Source organism: Thunnus maccoyii, chromosome 7, assembly GCF_910596095.1.
Source record: "Thunnus maccoyii chromosome 7, fThuMac1.1, whole genome shotgun sequence".
Taxonomy (NCBI): domain Eukaryota; kingdom Metazoa; phylum Chordata; class Actinopteri; order Scombriformes; family Scombridae; genus Thunnus; species Thunnus maccoyii.
The window spans coordinates 1,349,867-1,366,702 of NC_056539.1; the positions used below are offsets into that span (position 1 = coordinate 1,349,867).

The following is a 16,836-nucleotide window of genomic DNA, read 5'->3' on the forward strand; positions in this document are numbered from 1 at the left end:
ACAGAATCAAACCTTATCTTTCTTTTTGTCACAATTTTTCAAGTCTGTCTTAAAACCACAATCAGGTGTCCATGTGAATATTGAAATAGGTTCTGTGCAAAAATGTATTTAAAAGTTTATCTGAAGCTGATATGAAGCTTCAGCTGTGAGTCAAATCAAGTAGATATCTTTCAACGTTACAGTCTTTTTAGAGCCAAAGTCCCTCTTTTTGTTACTATACTTCCACCGCAGCTCAACAGGGAAACACTGTCTGAGGAAACACAAAGAGGGAATTTGATGCTAAAAAGACTGTAAATGTGTCAGATATCCACTTGATATGACTAACTCAGACAGCTGAAGCCTCATATAAGCTTCACATCAACTTTAAATACATTTTTGCACAACTGTGGATTTAGGCTCCATCACTTACATTGAAAGCACATTTGAAGGGGACCTTTTAATAGCCAGTATGAACAGGAGGAATGATTACAGTGAGGAAAACCTCTTTCACTGTTCATGGGCAGTTGACAGTTGAGACAGTTGAAAGATGGTCAACTATCCTTTAAGTGTTCAATATGAACCGTTTCGCCTGACTGGGTCTGCCCTGATTGATACACAAAGACTTGAAAGTGACAATATAAAATAAATTTGGGAGTCATTGGGGAAAAACAAACTTTGGAAAAAAGACATTTTGAAATAACAGCTGGAATTCAATTAAGATGACCTGCAATAAGTGAAACTGTTAATAAAGAGAATTAACATTTCATAATGACGATTTTTAAAAACTTATACGATTATTTTAAAATGTCATGGTTAGATTATAGATATTGTCTACATTTATTTACATGATAATTTATTTCAAATTTCTGATTTATTTATGTAATTTTGAATACATTTTCTCCATATATTCAACGCTGCCATGGTAAGAAACAGTGGCTTTATTTTCAGCCCTGGGAATATATATTTATGTGGCAGAATGCAAAACTAAACCTTCACAACAAACAGTACCAACCAATCTAAAATGAGGCCTAAAAATGTAAGTCGGCACTGATATGAAACTTGAATTGGTTTCAGTGGATGTAGAAAAATATTTAGAGCTTAAACCCAGCCAGGTTTCCATTATCAGTATCAGCACCTCAAGCTGTCTTTGGTTTTATTTGGACATTTTATGAAACATGACTTAATTAAGAACTCAAGCAAATCCTTAAGTGAGCAATGAGCCCAGATGATGAATCTGTTAGACTTTTTCTACTTTAAAGCAGTGAGGAGACTTTACGAATCCTCTGGACAAACTAAAACTACTACTGAAACAACCGGTAAATGGACTGGCTCCCTCATCGAGTAAGAAGATTAATTGGATCATGTTTGCAGATAGAAAGTCCATTATAAATATATCAACATCTCTAATCCATAACACAAAAAACAAGGATGCATCTCCAAATGTTTGATAAGGTTCTTAATAAATCCCAGTGTTGCAGCATATAGCACAACATTGGAAATGCAGAGGATGTAACGCTTTAGTATATAAAAGGACACTGCATTCGCATTACTGTGGTATTTCGTATTGTTCTATACTACCTTTTTCACTAGATGTTTCTGTGGGATCTAAATAGCTAGTGTACCCCTCTCTATTGTTGCCATGTGAACTATAATGTTTGAATCCGTTATTGACCACGGTCAGAGTGGCTGTATCAGTTTTTATGTAGAGCAGATAAATATCCCTGTTGATGCAGTTGCCACTGGTCAATGAAATAAGTTAATAAAAAGGTCAATACTGTACATCAAGTCATTAATCTGAAAAAGCCTCACATGATTTGTGGCCCCAGCCTCGTAAGCTGATCCTCCCTGAAGAGTAGTAAAGGAAGCCGAGGGCCAGCATGGAGCACAGGCCCACGAAGAAGTTGCGACTTGGTTTCATTCTCATCTCCAGCTACTGTACATGGCACATCCCACACTGGAGCCTGTTTGAACAGGGAATAAACTGGTTAGCCCCGTACTCATACACAGCATGTTATCACTTAATACAATCACTCTCAGAGGCTGAATGCCTGGGATTCAGCTTCAGTCTGCACACGTGGAAAAATTCATCAGCTGTGTTTTCCTGAAAAGACTTTATTTGTAGCGATCCACCCTGGGAGTATCTCCCAGTGTCACTCCTATATGAGAGGCTCCAACTGTAGGCCTTTTCCATACACATGTGCTGGCTTGGCTTGACTCAGTTTGACTTGATGCGCCAGCCCAGCACGGCAGGGATTTGCATCTCCATTAAACAGGACTACCCGCTTGAAGGTGTGTCTTTAACTGATGAAGTGCTTGTCTTGAGTCGAAAAGCAGCCGCCTGTATACATCATGGCTGTGACTAGAACTGTGAGGACAACCGCATTACTGCAGTACCACAGTCATGTGATGCCTACCACAGGGCTGAGCTTATTACTGTCATCACCACAGTTTTTAAAAAAATGTCGACCACAATGTCATATATGGTAGTCTAATGTGCTTGTGCATATAATGTGTGATATACAGTAATACATTGGCGATGTAGGAGGCTACATGAGATCAGCGTTGCCTCAGCTTGCTCCAGGCACCAGGCCTCAAGACCTTGGCATTGCCCCATGAGAACGACTGCCCAGGGGGATGCCAAAAGTGGTGCATGAGGAAGCAGAAGCAAGCGAGCTGGCATCCAAACTGGACTGAAGGCTAAAAGGTGGTTGGTAAGCCGCCAGACCACAGGGATACATTGCTTTTACACCACGGTAAGAAAAAATCCATGACAACTTTGTCAAATTCTATGGATTTGACAAAGTCACGGCTGTAAAACAATGGATAAACACATTTAATTTCCTATAAATTCTTCACAATAAAAGTTCCCAGTTATTTTGTTATTTAAAAGCTTTTAATATGAAGCAGCTGCAGCAGGAAATGTTTTCATCTGCAGTCACTAAACCCAGCTCCAATACGGCTGAAATCAATCAGGAAACGGTAAAATAAAGCGGACATCTGAAAGTACGAAGAGGGACATGAGAGAGAAACTACAGACAGTCAGTTTCTACATAGAGTACTGAGAGCTGAACACACAGAGACTTTTAAAAACAGCTTTCTCACTGGTTTCCAGCACAGACATAGTTGAGTTTCCCAACACAACTTGTTTGAGGGAAGAGAGAAGCGGGGAGAAGGGGGGTCATCATGGGTTGGCTGTGGTTGGCGAGACATCACCGCAACCCACTGGGAGGCGGTTTAGGTGTGCTTTGGCCAAACTCCAGACATGGTCTATCTCGGGTGCAACTCAGCACGATAAAACTAGTAATGGAAACACAAATTAAGGTGGCACGGTTTGACTCGGCGCGGCCAAAAGTAAAAACCTATTAGAGGTCTGGGTCCACTCAGTTCCTTGTAACCACAGCCTGAGATGGATGAGTGTAACCATGTTCAAATCATAATCAATTGGGTTAATGGCTGGATCACCAACCTGCGACCAAACCACCAAACTGCCCCGTGGCCTCAGACCCTCAGGGGGCCCCAAGGCCCAATTGGTTTGTGGTTATTTAATCAATTGCAAATTTGGAAATACTGTATGCACCACTACAGCACGTTATAAACTAAAATTAAAGGGCTGCTTGTTAATTGGTGGGGTTTCACTGGTGTGGTTCACCTCTGCTACACAACACTGCAGGAAACCCTGATCATACTGCTGCCAGCATTGGCATTCTCTCTCTATAACACCTTTCAGACATGCACTGCAACCCATAAATTTTCTGGACGTTACCCGGAGGAGCTGTAAATGTGAACACAAATGTCCGAATCAGTTGGACCGGACATTAAATGGACTTTACCCTGCCAACTCCCTGGTACAAAGTCCATGTAATGTCCGATTGAGCCCATGTAAGAATACAGCAGTGAATTCTCCAGAGAATTCACAGCGAGCAAGTGGGCTACAACTGCTTGCTAATCTAAGTGCAACAAACTGCTGCAGCAGTGCAATGACGTCTTTGACTTTCAGCGGTGAACTCCCCTCTCATCCCCAGCCACTATTTTACACATGCGGCTGGCACTGGTTAAACACAGCAGGTCAGCTAAGCTGCACTGTTGTGACTGGGCCTGAACACTCCACTGCAAAGCTAGCACTAATGGGAGAGAGAACTTGCTGCGAATTCTCATTAAATAAAAGTTGTTTTATTTCTGATGAAAAGCATAAAAACACAAACGACAACGACAGTGTACTTTTTGAATCATGTCCTTCCTCCTGCACCCCTCACCTAAACCAAACAGAGTATTTCCAGCAGGTGAGAACACGTCTGACATGGACAATCTCCTGCTGTGTGCTACATGTGTGAAAGGGAAACTCCAGAAAATGTCTGGAGTTTATATGTGAAAATGGCTTATTTTATTGTATTTATTTATCAGGACAGTGTTCAGTTTTTAACATAAATGATGCACTGTACCAGATTGAGCTTCAAACTAATTTTCATCTGCAGTCCCTTACAGTTAAAACATATAACAGCACAATAACAAACAGTACAAAACAAAAAACACACAGAACACATTATACAAAATACAAAGCTACACACAATAGCACATCACATACACTCATGTCAACTAGCATGGGTCGGCCAAAACAGGTTTTCCAAAACTGTGTCCAAAATCCTGGCCCATGGAAGACATCCGTTTCAACATCAGACACCTGAGAGTCAGCCATAAAGGTGCACTGCACTGACAAGCTACAGTAACATCTGATTAGGGAAGTGGTTTTTCCAATCAGAATGATTTCACATAACTGTTTTTTCACACTTCACGTACTCCACAAATTTGAACTTTGAACTGCCTATTAAAACTAGTTTTGGGAGAGAAGAAAAAAATCTTTCCATTTACTCACAAAAAATGCCAAAAATGACTGGCTATTAGATTTTTGATTTTTCTATTTTTTTTTTTGACATGTGAGATTAATGATCAATGTGACAGTGTACTGTGATATGACTATGTTCCAGGACTTTACTTACAGAAAGGAACAGTGCTGCTGCACATCATTCTGCTACCAAAATGGAAAGGAAAATAAACAAAAATGAGAATAATAATTCTAGCCCCCATATTATTGGCCGATATTGGCCAATCCCAGATATATCAGATATACAGTATATATATATATATATATATATATATATATATATATATATGCACTGATTTATTTTTTTTTTTTTAAATAAACAAATAAACAAGCCCACAACCCCACACACCTCCACTCGACCCTGCAGCTGAACGCTGCACCACCTGATTTGGTCTGAATACGGTCTTACTGTTAAACTTTTCCTCTGCTCTGCTCACATTCACCGTCACTTTTCTGATGCTCGCTCTCTCGCTTAACCACTCACTCGCTTACATACTGCCCTATTCCTTAAAAGGAGTTACGCTACCTGCAGTTTCCCAGGCAATGACACAGACGTTGACTCATGTTTGGAAACAGCGCTGCTCAGAGGCTCCCGAATGCTATTGATTTCTGAATGAATGGATATTTGGTGTTATTTTTGGCATTTAAAAAAATATTTCTCTTGGCCTGGCGGAGGTACTCGTTGGCCTGGCGGCCCGCCAGACTTGTAATATTATAGGGGAAACACTGTGTGTGTGTGTGTGTGTATATATATATATATATACACACACATACACACATACATATATATCTTGAATAGTTCTAATAATAATAGTTCTATTTATGTTTTTTTATTTAATAAAGGTTATTGTTAAACTGTGAAATATCCTGCCTCCATTACATATCTTTGGCACAAGTGTTTGATATTTGAGGGCTCATCATCAAAACATGCGTTATGTGTATATATATATATATATATATATATATATATATACACACACACACACACATATATATATATATATATATATATATATATATATACATACACACACACACACACACACACAAAATATCAATATCAGATTTTTCCCTAATATTGGTATCAATCCCAAAAATCCAATATCCATCAGGCTCTAATTATCATACATGTTTAGCATTGATTGTACAAAATGTGTTGGTAATACACTGACTTGTTATTTTTCTTTGTTGTATATGATAATAAACTGAATATGTTTGGGTTTCAGATTGATGGTCAATTAAAACAATTAATTTAAAAATGACACTTTCTGCTCTGGGATATTATAATGAGCAATTCTCACTATTTTCTAATATTTATAGGCAAAGCGATAAACAACTAATCAAGAAAATAATCAGCAGAGTCAAATTTGTCATTTCTAAAACACAGCAGCATTTGCATAATGATCAGTTGTGATAGTAAGTACAGGTAAAGTGTAGTAAATGTGAGAAAACTAGTGGTTTGGTCCTGTAACCCTGGAGCTCTTCTACTTTGTGGCAGCGCTGTTTTGTATTATAATCCTATTGTTCACCACTTCCCTGACTGACTTTCCTGTTTCTAACTATTCATTCACAGTCACTCTGAACTAACAATGGTAGGGAGCACAGACGAAGACAGTGTGGTCATGAATCATCACAACCAAAGGCAGAACAGTCTCTCAACAATGTTTGCGGAAAATACAAGAAGGTAATTTCAAGTTGTTGGGCCACCCAACTTTGACAATATTTGTCTGAACATGTAGAAGCAAGAGCTTACAAGAGTTACCTTCTTGTATTGTGGGGCCAGTCCAGAATTTTTTTGATTCCCAAGTTGCAGTGATTTACATGCCATCTACTGAGAATATTGTTTTTTACTATTACACTGCACTCTCATCTTTAGGCCTACATGTTAAGAGTCTATGTACAGTTTCACAGTTTGTTTCCCACTGACAGTGACTTAAACCAACTCCATCTTATCATTTTTGTTTCAAAACACAATACAGAACGTGAAAGATTTTTGGAGAATTCTGCTTGTTTTAATTGATTTATTTAAGACAAGAGACCTATAAGCCAAACTAAGAGAAATGTGTCACAGTATGATTATATGGAGAGTCTTTAAACAATGATACTGAATATTAGACTAAGCCAAGTAATCTTGTTCACTAAGTATTTGCAGCCCAAATGCATTGAAACTGTAATTTGACAAAAAATTCTATAAGTCCATTTCCTAGCTTACACTTTCTACTGCATCTCACAGTCTGATGATGACACTTTAGCTATCTCCATGACAACTCAGCAAACTCCACTCACAGACAAAGATGGTTCAGTTTGGTTGTAAGCTGCAGAAAAAGCTAGTTGATGGACCATGAACCTTGGAACTCAAACTATACTGCCATGCAGAGGCCCTAACTCAAAAATATCAATGTAATCATATTAAGCAACTCTTCCATTTGGAATAAGTCAATCAATGTTAAGAAAAGTTCAATTTAACTGGTTCATATGTTATTTCCCCTACTGTAATCCACCAAAATGTATGTTGGGAATAAAAAAAACTGGGGGAGCAAAATGTATCATCAGAAAAACAAACAATAATATATCTCACTGCATTTGCCAGTAAGCAAGACAACACTGCATTTAAACTTACAAATAGATACAAAACTCCTACAGAACTCCTTCACAACTGAAACATTCATTCACAACTGAACCTTTCTGTAAGAAATCCCCTCCATACCCTCAAAGTGATACCGATATCAATAGAGGACTTCATCCAATACCTTTTTTTTTCTACTTCATTCAATACTCATCATGTGACTGGAAGCATTCAGCTGCGTAAAATGCCAACTCTCCTCCTCATCCAAATGATTTTTACACAAATAAATTTTGAAAGCGGTCAAATTTTTGAAATATTTATTAAATAATTGTACAAAACTGCACAATGAGGTATATCACCACAGACTGTACAGGTTGTGGTTGTTGTCTGTGGTAGTGGGCCAATCACACGTCGCATTGAATCGACAAACGCTTGCTGTGATTGGCTGCGAGCAAAACCATACAAATAGTCATTTTTTTCTAGATCTGGGTACAAAAAGGATCAAATGCAGTCTATCGTTTGACTGGAGAAATTTTGATACTACTTGGTAGGAGTGAAATGGCACACAAAATCCACACTTCTGTATGTACCTTAGTTTTGGGGTCACGGTTCGGTCCGATTTCAGTATGGCAGGAAAAAAAAGGAAGGGTAGAAAATGACATTTTGGTCTTTTATTTTGCAAAAAAGTAAACATCCAACAATGGCTCGTTAGCCATAACTATTACTGACACAGTTTGGTTGACGGTTTGGGACGAATACATGTACCATTAGACCCCTACTACTGGGTACAGGGTTATTTCGGTCAATACCTTAAAGATTGCATCCACACCACCACAACACCACTGACTGCTAGCCTCACGCACACACCAATACCCAGCCCTGCTCACTATGCAAAACAGCTGTCATCGTGTAGTGGAAAAGGGTTTATGATTTTGTTTATCAAATAACAGACACTTTATGTTGTCATGGCCATATCGTTCCTGTTCATCATAGCTTGAGTCAAACTATAACAGACCTCTAGGTTGTAACTGCTGATAAGGCAGCCAGTGTGTGTGGTCAAACACGATAGGGCACCCTTACAGAAGGAAAACAACCAAGATTTGTAAAGTGATTTACAGTTATTTGATTAAAAAATTGTTCAATATCAAACAGTCAGATTAGGACACTGGCATTTCACTGTCAAATTGTAAATTAAGGAAACTGTGAATGAAGTGTGAAGCCAGTTATACTCTGGCCTCACAACAAACAGTAGAAAATTAACCACATTATTGAAATGAAAGAACCAGGAGAGCTAGCTTGTTCAGTGTTTAAATGATATCAGCTCTGGTGTTTTAGTAACACTGGTTACTAGTCATCTTGTTTGTTTGTCAACAAATAAACAAGATGACCATCACAGCGACACATTCAGTGGGACATTAAATATGACATGGATACTTCATTTCCATGAAAAACAGGAGAATGGACATGTACACCTTCTCTGTGTCTCTCTGCTTGCCAGTGTCCTTCCTGATGCTGTATGTTTCTCTGCTGCTGTCTGTCTTAACAAGAACACAGCAAGGACATTATATTATTTACTCTAGGTTGTTTGCCTGGACACTGAAGTTGTTGTGTTTTAGTGCGCTGCCTACAGACGCCTATGTTTCTTATTATGCTAAGAAGAGCTGTCTGCAGCTGATGTGTGTGAATTGTTTATTTTTAGTGTGAACATCTATCTGTTGTCTAAATGTTTACCGATTGATGTGGTTTGTTTACACCACGACAGAAAGGTGTTAGAAATGTGAAGTTAACTTTGTTGGTAAAATGAAACGCTGTCCGACTGTACATTCTGTATTCCTTTAGATGAACTGTGAAGAAGTGATTCCTGTGTCACCTAAAATTAGCACTTGTTTCAGAGTTCAATTACATGGCCCCTCTAAAAGAAGAGCTAGCCCCTGTGAGCAGAGCATAATGTGGTGGGGACGCCTGACCTCAGATGACTTGAGAGAGGTCAGGTCAAGTTAATGTATGCCGGTTTTTCAAACTAAACCCAGGAATAACACTGGACCTGTCCATATAGCTGCCCTGAATACTTTTATGGTGGCCAGTTTGCCTCCACATGAGGTGGTGTTTCTGCAACCAGTTTTCATGCTAGTTCAGCATGTATCTGTACTGTTCTCGGGACTTTTGATATTATACAGACATGGTGAAATAAAGTTAGAGCGAGGACTGAAACGGTGAGTACGTCCACAATTTGGTTTTAGGAGCGAATAGGGTTCACCATTAGGCTTAATTTTATTTAAACTGAACTTATTGGGTGAGGAGATTTCTGCACTAAAAACGTTTAAGAGTGAATGTAGCTTTAGAGAAACAGTGAAAATGAGGACGGCAACGCCAAAATAAAGCACAGTGATTACTGAAGGTCGCAGCTAGCTCACAACTATGTTTTTATTGGTGGTGGCCACAGTAATGATAGCACATTAGCTAACGTTACACTAGCTACCTTAATAACCACCGCTGCTCCTCGGGCTGGAGGTAGCAGATGGAAAGCTGTCCCTCTAACTTACAGATGACAGAAACGTGACAACGGGAATATCAACAAAAGTGGCTAAATTTAATATAACAAGGAGCCATAGAGCACGATTAGCTGGCTATGTTAGCAAGCAAGCAAGCCAGACTCTTACCGGACGGATACCGTTAATTTTCAAGTTGACCTCAATTCTGTCGTCGGTACTTCCTTCCTGCGCGTTGGCCAGCAAGCTTCTGATATGCATTGGTCAACAATAGCGTTACGTGAAAACACACCAACAGTCATACTTAGCTCTGTATTTTATGTGTATATTTGGAGGGGCAGAGTCGGTGTCCCCCTCCCCTCCGTACAGGCTCCAGGCAGCCTGCTCAGTGGGGGTACCCGATACGTCTGCCTCTCTACGGAGAGAGCGTCACGCCAAACTCCCATTTAAAAGTCCCATATTTGTCGCTTATCTCATCCGGAATTGTACACAGTTGGTTGAGTGTTCTATGGTAACGTTATTTTAAGAATTTGTTGAAGAAGAGTAATTATACGCACATCACGTAAGTGCAAGGCTAACAGAAAACAGCATCAATGAAAAAAGGTAAGTTAACGCCTGCACACACTGGAAGCCACAAAAGTTTCATGATAACGTTTCGACCAGGGGCGTTTCTAGGGGTTGACAAGGTCTGAGGCTGAGCCCAGACCATCTAGGGCTGCAGTCAGAGTGTGTGCTGAATTTTTTTTGGGTGGTCCCTGCTGTTCTCCCTTGAACACTACTGCCTAAATTTCAGTTAATTTTACTACACTGTATGACTACTGCAAACATTACATTTCAATTGAGATTTAATTTTTAATAGTAATGTTAAGACAATTGCTGTGGACAAAATGGACATCTCCAGGGTGGGTGAGAATTCTCAAACCCATGGCACCAGTGTTTAATTGCTACTTTACTTTTTTATTTGCCTGTACATTTTTATTTGATTGCTTTAATGTTTAGCACTTTGTGATGTACAAATGAAATAAACCAGCAGCCTGATGACAGTAGATTGACTTGAAACACTTGTTTATTTGTACAACCATTTAGGGAATATCAGGTGTTTTGACCATCTCACTTTTCTCCAAATTGTGTTACCATTTCATCTATGCCTACACGACAAAATGATGTTAATCTATGCTAATTAGCTTGTTTATATGTACTAGTAACGTTAGCTTAGACACATTGTCCAGTAAAAATGAATGCACCAGTAGCAGATAGCAAAGATATGAAGGACCTTCTTCCTTTTAAACCGGGCTACCCTCAGGGAAATAATGCAGCCAGTTTCTCTGTCCTGTGTCCGGTCACTACCGTGGGCCCCTACGTGGTCGCCCTCGCTCTCTGGTCTCGTCCCTGACTTGAGACAGCTTAAGAGCACTGAGGTCATGCAAATGCAGGAAGGGGAGAGGGGCGAAGGAGGGCCCTCTTATATGATTCTAGCCACTTGGCCTAACGGGGGTTCCTGGTGAGCCCACAAACCTGCCCCGGTCGCTCCGTCTCAGGAACTCCGAAGGGATTTTGTTCCCCTAAACCTACTTGAATCCTAACAGCTATAAGGATTCACCAGACGTGACCACCTGGGTCGGCCCGGGGAGGGGTCCTTTTACACAAACTCCCTATCCTATAGTGTGAGGTGTGTGCATGAGGCTAGCAGTCAGTGGTGTTGCCGTGGTGTTGATGCGCTGGAGCTTACCTCTCGGGGCCAAGGGGTGTCCTTCTAGGAGAGTCTCCGGCCTTGGTTGCTTTGTGTTCTCTCAGAAAAAAAAAAAGTATCACATTGGAGCTTTTAAGATTTTATGTAGTTTTTATTCAATCAGTTCAAATATTATAAAAAAGTCAATATATAATTTTTTTTTTTTTAAAAAAGGAAAACAGAAGAAAAAGAAACTGGTTTGGTTTTCACATGCCTTTCTTTTCCAGGCCTATTTAGCCAGAATGCGTTTTTAATCTCTCAGAATCTATCTGTCTATCTATTGTTAAATTCTAAATTTGGTAACTGGCTGACATTGACCATTTACAAACTCGCGATCTTTGGTGTTCTAAAGTTACCACCAGGCACCGATTTTCTGCTCAGCCAACTTTCACCAGTTTTACAAAAAATTGCAAAAATGCATAAAAAATTGAAGTCTATCACTATCTCTGCTCTGAAGCTTTTTAGTAACAGAAAACTCCTCTGTGGTGTGTGGCTTCAAAAAGAGAGCCCACAGACAACAGGAAGCGCTGTTTATATATTGCAAAACTACGACATGCTGCATGTGGCGCGGCACACGTCTAACCTAGCCAGACAAAACTAGTTTCATAGTTCCTCAAGAGGTCATGTCACCTAACATGAGCTCGCACACAGCTGCACCTGCAGGTGCAAAGAGTTTACCTAAGTTCAAGTCACCCGGCACGAACCTACAGAGTTCACCAAAGTTCAAGTGACCCGAAATGAACTCACAGACAGCTGAACTCACAGGTGCAAAAGGAAAAAAACAAAAAAACTGTAACAAAGATGGTGGATACATTGACTTCAAAACCAACACAACCCATGTCTGATATGCAACGTGGTAATAACACCTAGTTACACAACTCCTGATTGTAACGATGAGTATTTTCCAAGAATTACAATCTCAACAAAAAATAAAAATCAAGAGTAAATGATTACATGTCAACTGATATAGATATTACATAATTCAATACAAAAATTAAAGAAAAAACAAAGATCACACTGTCAATGTGATAACTAATATAAGTAGGATAATAAAAAAAATGATTATTATTATAAGTAGAATAATAAAAGATTCAACATATTGTCACGTCCTGCCTGGACTTTATCTGTTGTTTTTGGACTCTGTGTATTTTGTTCTCTTGAGTTTTCAGTGTTGCATTTATGTTACCTGGTTTTGGTATTTTCTGTGTTTCTCTTGTGTATTCCTTTATTCCTCCTGTGTTTATGTGCTCCCTGGTTAGCCCAGACCTGCTCCTGGTGTCTTCCCCAGTTTATCTGCTCCCAGTCTGCCCGTGTGTTGTGTCACCTGTTGTCTGCTTACTTTAGTTCCTGTTTTATTTTGAAATATTTTCTCCTTGTGTCTTTTCACCTTTACTTCCTGTGTTTGATTCCCTCATGTGTTTCACCTGTGTCTTGTTTCCCTCACTGGTGTTTAGTTTGTAATCACACCCTTTGTATTTATAGTCCAGTTTTCAGTTTGGTCTTTGTCGAGTCGTCTGCGTTTATACCGTGTTTGTTCTGCGTTATGTGTCCTGAGTTTGTTCCTGTAGATATGGTCAGTGTTCCCATGTTCCTGTGTCTCAGTGTCTCCTGTGGCTTTTGAATCTATTCATTAAATATTCTGCATCGTATCCTGCCTGCCTGCTGTCTCTTGCGTTTGGGTCCACCTACTCCACTTCACCTACCTGACACATATTTGTAAATGTGTATTCATTTGTGTTGTGATTTTGTGTATGTTTGTGTTTGTATGTTTATGACCCAAACACCGATGACCCATCCTTTTTTCATAATTTTTTCCCTCCATCTCAAACATTTCCAATTGCCCATTCATAACAGGAGGCGACTTCAACACAGTTACTGACCCATCACTTGACGGAACTAATATTTCAAGCAATAAACATAACTAGTAATCCACAGAAACAATAAAACAATTCATGAGTGATTTTTGTCTTGGCGATAGTTTGCGATTACAACATCCAGCTGCTAGAGAATACATATTTCTCTCACTGGTTCACCATTCATATTCACGCATTGACTTTGTGATCAGGGCAGTATGAGGCAGGAGGGCATGAGTTGCTCAGCAACATATACATAAATAATAATAAGAGGAAGACAAACAGTGCAACAGCAATATAAACAAGCCAGAAGTCATTTTGCATTTCGTCCTGTGGCTCTTTAACTCTCGGGCTGTTGGTTCCTGCAGTTATCAGCTGGTAAAATCTTGTTTTAAAATATTAAATCGCAGTGTACTTGGAGCCGTTACTGAACCTGTCCAATCGCAGCTCTGATCCACTGCAGGCAGAATTGCTCCAGCAGTGGACCTGTCAGCTGAACCTGTTCACTGCCTAAACGCCAGATTCAGCGAAGCAGGAGGTGGGCGTTATCATACCATTTATATAAATTTAATGTCGTAGAGAGCTTCAAAACGGTTGACTCTACGTCAGCATTGGCCCAGCCTTTTCAGGGCTGATTTTTAACAGCAGATGACAGGTTGAGCCATTTTCAACCTTTTTCATAAATTTGGTGTCAATGTCAATATTAACACCAGTGTGAAGTACCTCTTTAAGGACTCAGCGGAGAAGCCCACAAACTCACCCGAAGAGACAAATAACATTTTCAGAAGTTTTTACACCAGTCTCTATTCATTAGAAAAAGACTGAAGTCAAGAGGACATCAACTAATTTCTCTACAGCATTGACTTACCATAGCTTAATAAAGAAAAAACCAACATACTTAATTAACCAATAACACAGGATGAACTTCTCACTGCCCTCAATCTTATGCCAAATAACAAAGCACCAGGACCCAATGGCTTCCCTGCTGAGTTCTATTAACACTTCTAGTTCATTCTAGCTCCGCTCTTCAACAAATTGATAACTGAAATAAAACAAAATTCAAGATTTCCAACAAGCATGAACACAGCCACAATTTCACTCCTCCTAACTGTTTAACTTAATGCACTATACATCATGACAACAAGCAGGAACCATCATAGCCACCTTAGACACAGAAAAAGCTTTTGACAGAGTGAACTGGAAATTTCTTTTCACTATATTAGAAAGATTTAGCTTTTGTGGAATCATGTATTAACTGGGTCAAGATTTTGTACACCACTCCTTCAGCCACTGCCATCACCAATGGACAAACCTCACCGCAAGGATGCCCACTCTCTCCCTCTCTATTCACCATTTTCACCATATTGAACCTTTAGCGGCAGCCGTTCATCAGAACATCTACATAAAAGGAATCCAAAGACCCAAAACACAGCATAAGATCAGTTTATATGAGGATGATATATTGCTGTTCATACAAAACCCTCATTCATCACTACAAGAAACAATTAAGCTTATTGAATCACACTCCAATATCTCTGACTACTCCATTAACTGGAACAAATCTTCTATCCTTCCATTACATAGTAACAGCTAAGATGTGGCAGATCATACACCACCTATCCCCTTATACATGGGTTTCATTACGTATGTAGGTTTAATGTTTCACCCAGGCTGTCAGAGTTGTTCAGACTCAACCTCACTCCATTACTCAAAACAATAGATGATCCTCTACTGCTGGATGAACTACCACTCCCTTTTTTGGGCAGAATAGCCACTGTGAAAATGACAATACTTCCTAAAATAAATGATCTATTTTCAATGATTCCAACCCAACTCACCCTCACCCGGTTCAAATCTCTTGACTCAATCATCTCCAAATTCTACTGGAATAACAAGACACCAAGAATTAAACTGACCACTCTGCAAAAACCAAAAACAAGATTTGTATCATTATTCTCTGGAAAATCAATATATAATACAATATATACACAAATGGATCCACCCCAATCAATCAGATAACACATGGTTAGATATAGAATAAACAGTTTGTTAAGACATTCAGATTTCAGATATATCATTTCTCAGCCAGACTATCAAAAGACATCCATGATTTAAAACAGTAACAATAGCTGCAGCTCTGACAGCCTGGTGGAAATTCCACAAAATCACAAATACCAGCTTCTTTCAAACCTGAATCCATCCAACGTGTTTTTCTTGCCTGTCTACCAATCATAATTTGAACACATTCACATCAGTATCAGTATCTGCACCAACATGTTCATCGAAGTCTGCATACATACAAACATGTGGGATCTGACTAGATCCCTGCTTGTGTTGTATCAGTCTCATATGTACGTTGCTTTGGATAAAAGCGTCTGCTAAATGAAAAATGTAAATTTTGGTTGATTAATCACTATTTAATCCTGTTTTACTTTATTTTTGCATCGCATCCTCTGGTCCAAAACATCAATCAGTAACTCGTAATTATAATGAATTTTGACAACAACAACAAAGATGTTTATTTTGATGATCATTTTAATATTGATGACTGTTATTGTTACTATTATAATATTACATATGTTACATACTATTATATGAGAATAAGAATGAGGAAGATGTTGATGCTGATACATTATTAGGGACCGAGCCCAAAAGGCAGAGGACTACTGTAAAACAGTAGGGTGAGGGCGCCTAAGGGTGAGGACCCTATTGTTTTTTGTGTGTTTGTTTGTTTGTTTGTTACTTTCTTTCTTTCTTTATTATCTATCTTCACACCTAAATTTGACCCCCTAAACATGCTCAAAAACTCACCAAATTTGGCACGTACATCAGATGTGGTGAAAAATTTGATAAAATGTAAAAATTAACCCCCAAAGTGCCAAAATGTGCTCTCTAGTGCCACCTATGTAACTATAATGGCCACCACAGCTCCTGGGGATGTCGTAGAGAGATCAAACCAAAACTGTATTATTCGTCTCATCAAGACCTACAAATCATACACTGACACCCCTGACCTAAATCCAAAAGGAAGTCTGCAATCAGCCTTTCAAAATAAGACTGCTCCAATTTTGGCCACCGAACAAACGCTATGTCCTCCGAGGGGGTATCGGCTTCAAACTTTAATACATGACTTATGACACTATGCTGAAAAAAAGGTGTCAAAAACTTTGTAATAACTTGAACGGTTTGGATTTAAGAAGCCCTCAAAGTTGCAGTGCCACATCATCCTTACAATGTAAATCAATGGGGAGGCAATCTATGGGCATGAACTTTGTGTCAAACAGAGGCTTCTGATGTCTAAACTATAAGTCTGACCACTTTCAAACCTGTATCAATGGATT

The 16,836-nt window shown here is 39.2% G+C and overlaps 1 protein-coding gene across 4 annotated transcripts in view; it reads right to left on the minus strand.

The window, feature by feature from the left end:
- The window catches only part of st3gal3a (ST3 beta-galactoside alpha-2,3-sialyltransferase 3a), a 52,860-nt gene extending 41,069 nt beyond the window's left edge, over window positions 1-11,791 (minus strand). Inside the window, exons 1-2 of one of the 4 annotated variants that reach the window (XM_042416006.1) lie at window positions 11,643-11,791; window positions 1,789-1,940 (exon numbers count right to left, since the gene is read on the minus strand). In XM_042416006.1, coding sequence (XP_042271940.1) covers window positions 1,789-1,903 — 115 coding nt within the window. In that variant the 5' untranslated portion in view covers window positions 1,904-1,940; window positions 11,643-11,791. The other 3 variants (XM_042416007.1, XM_042416005.1, XM_042416009.1) reach the window with 3 other exon arrangements.
- Between the last annotated feature and the right edge of the window lie 5,045 nt (window positions 11,792-16,836).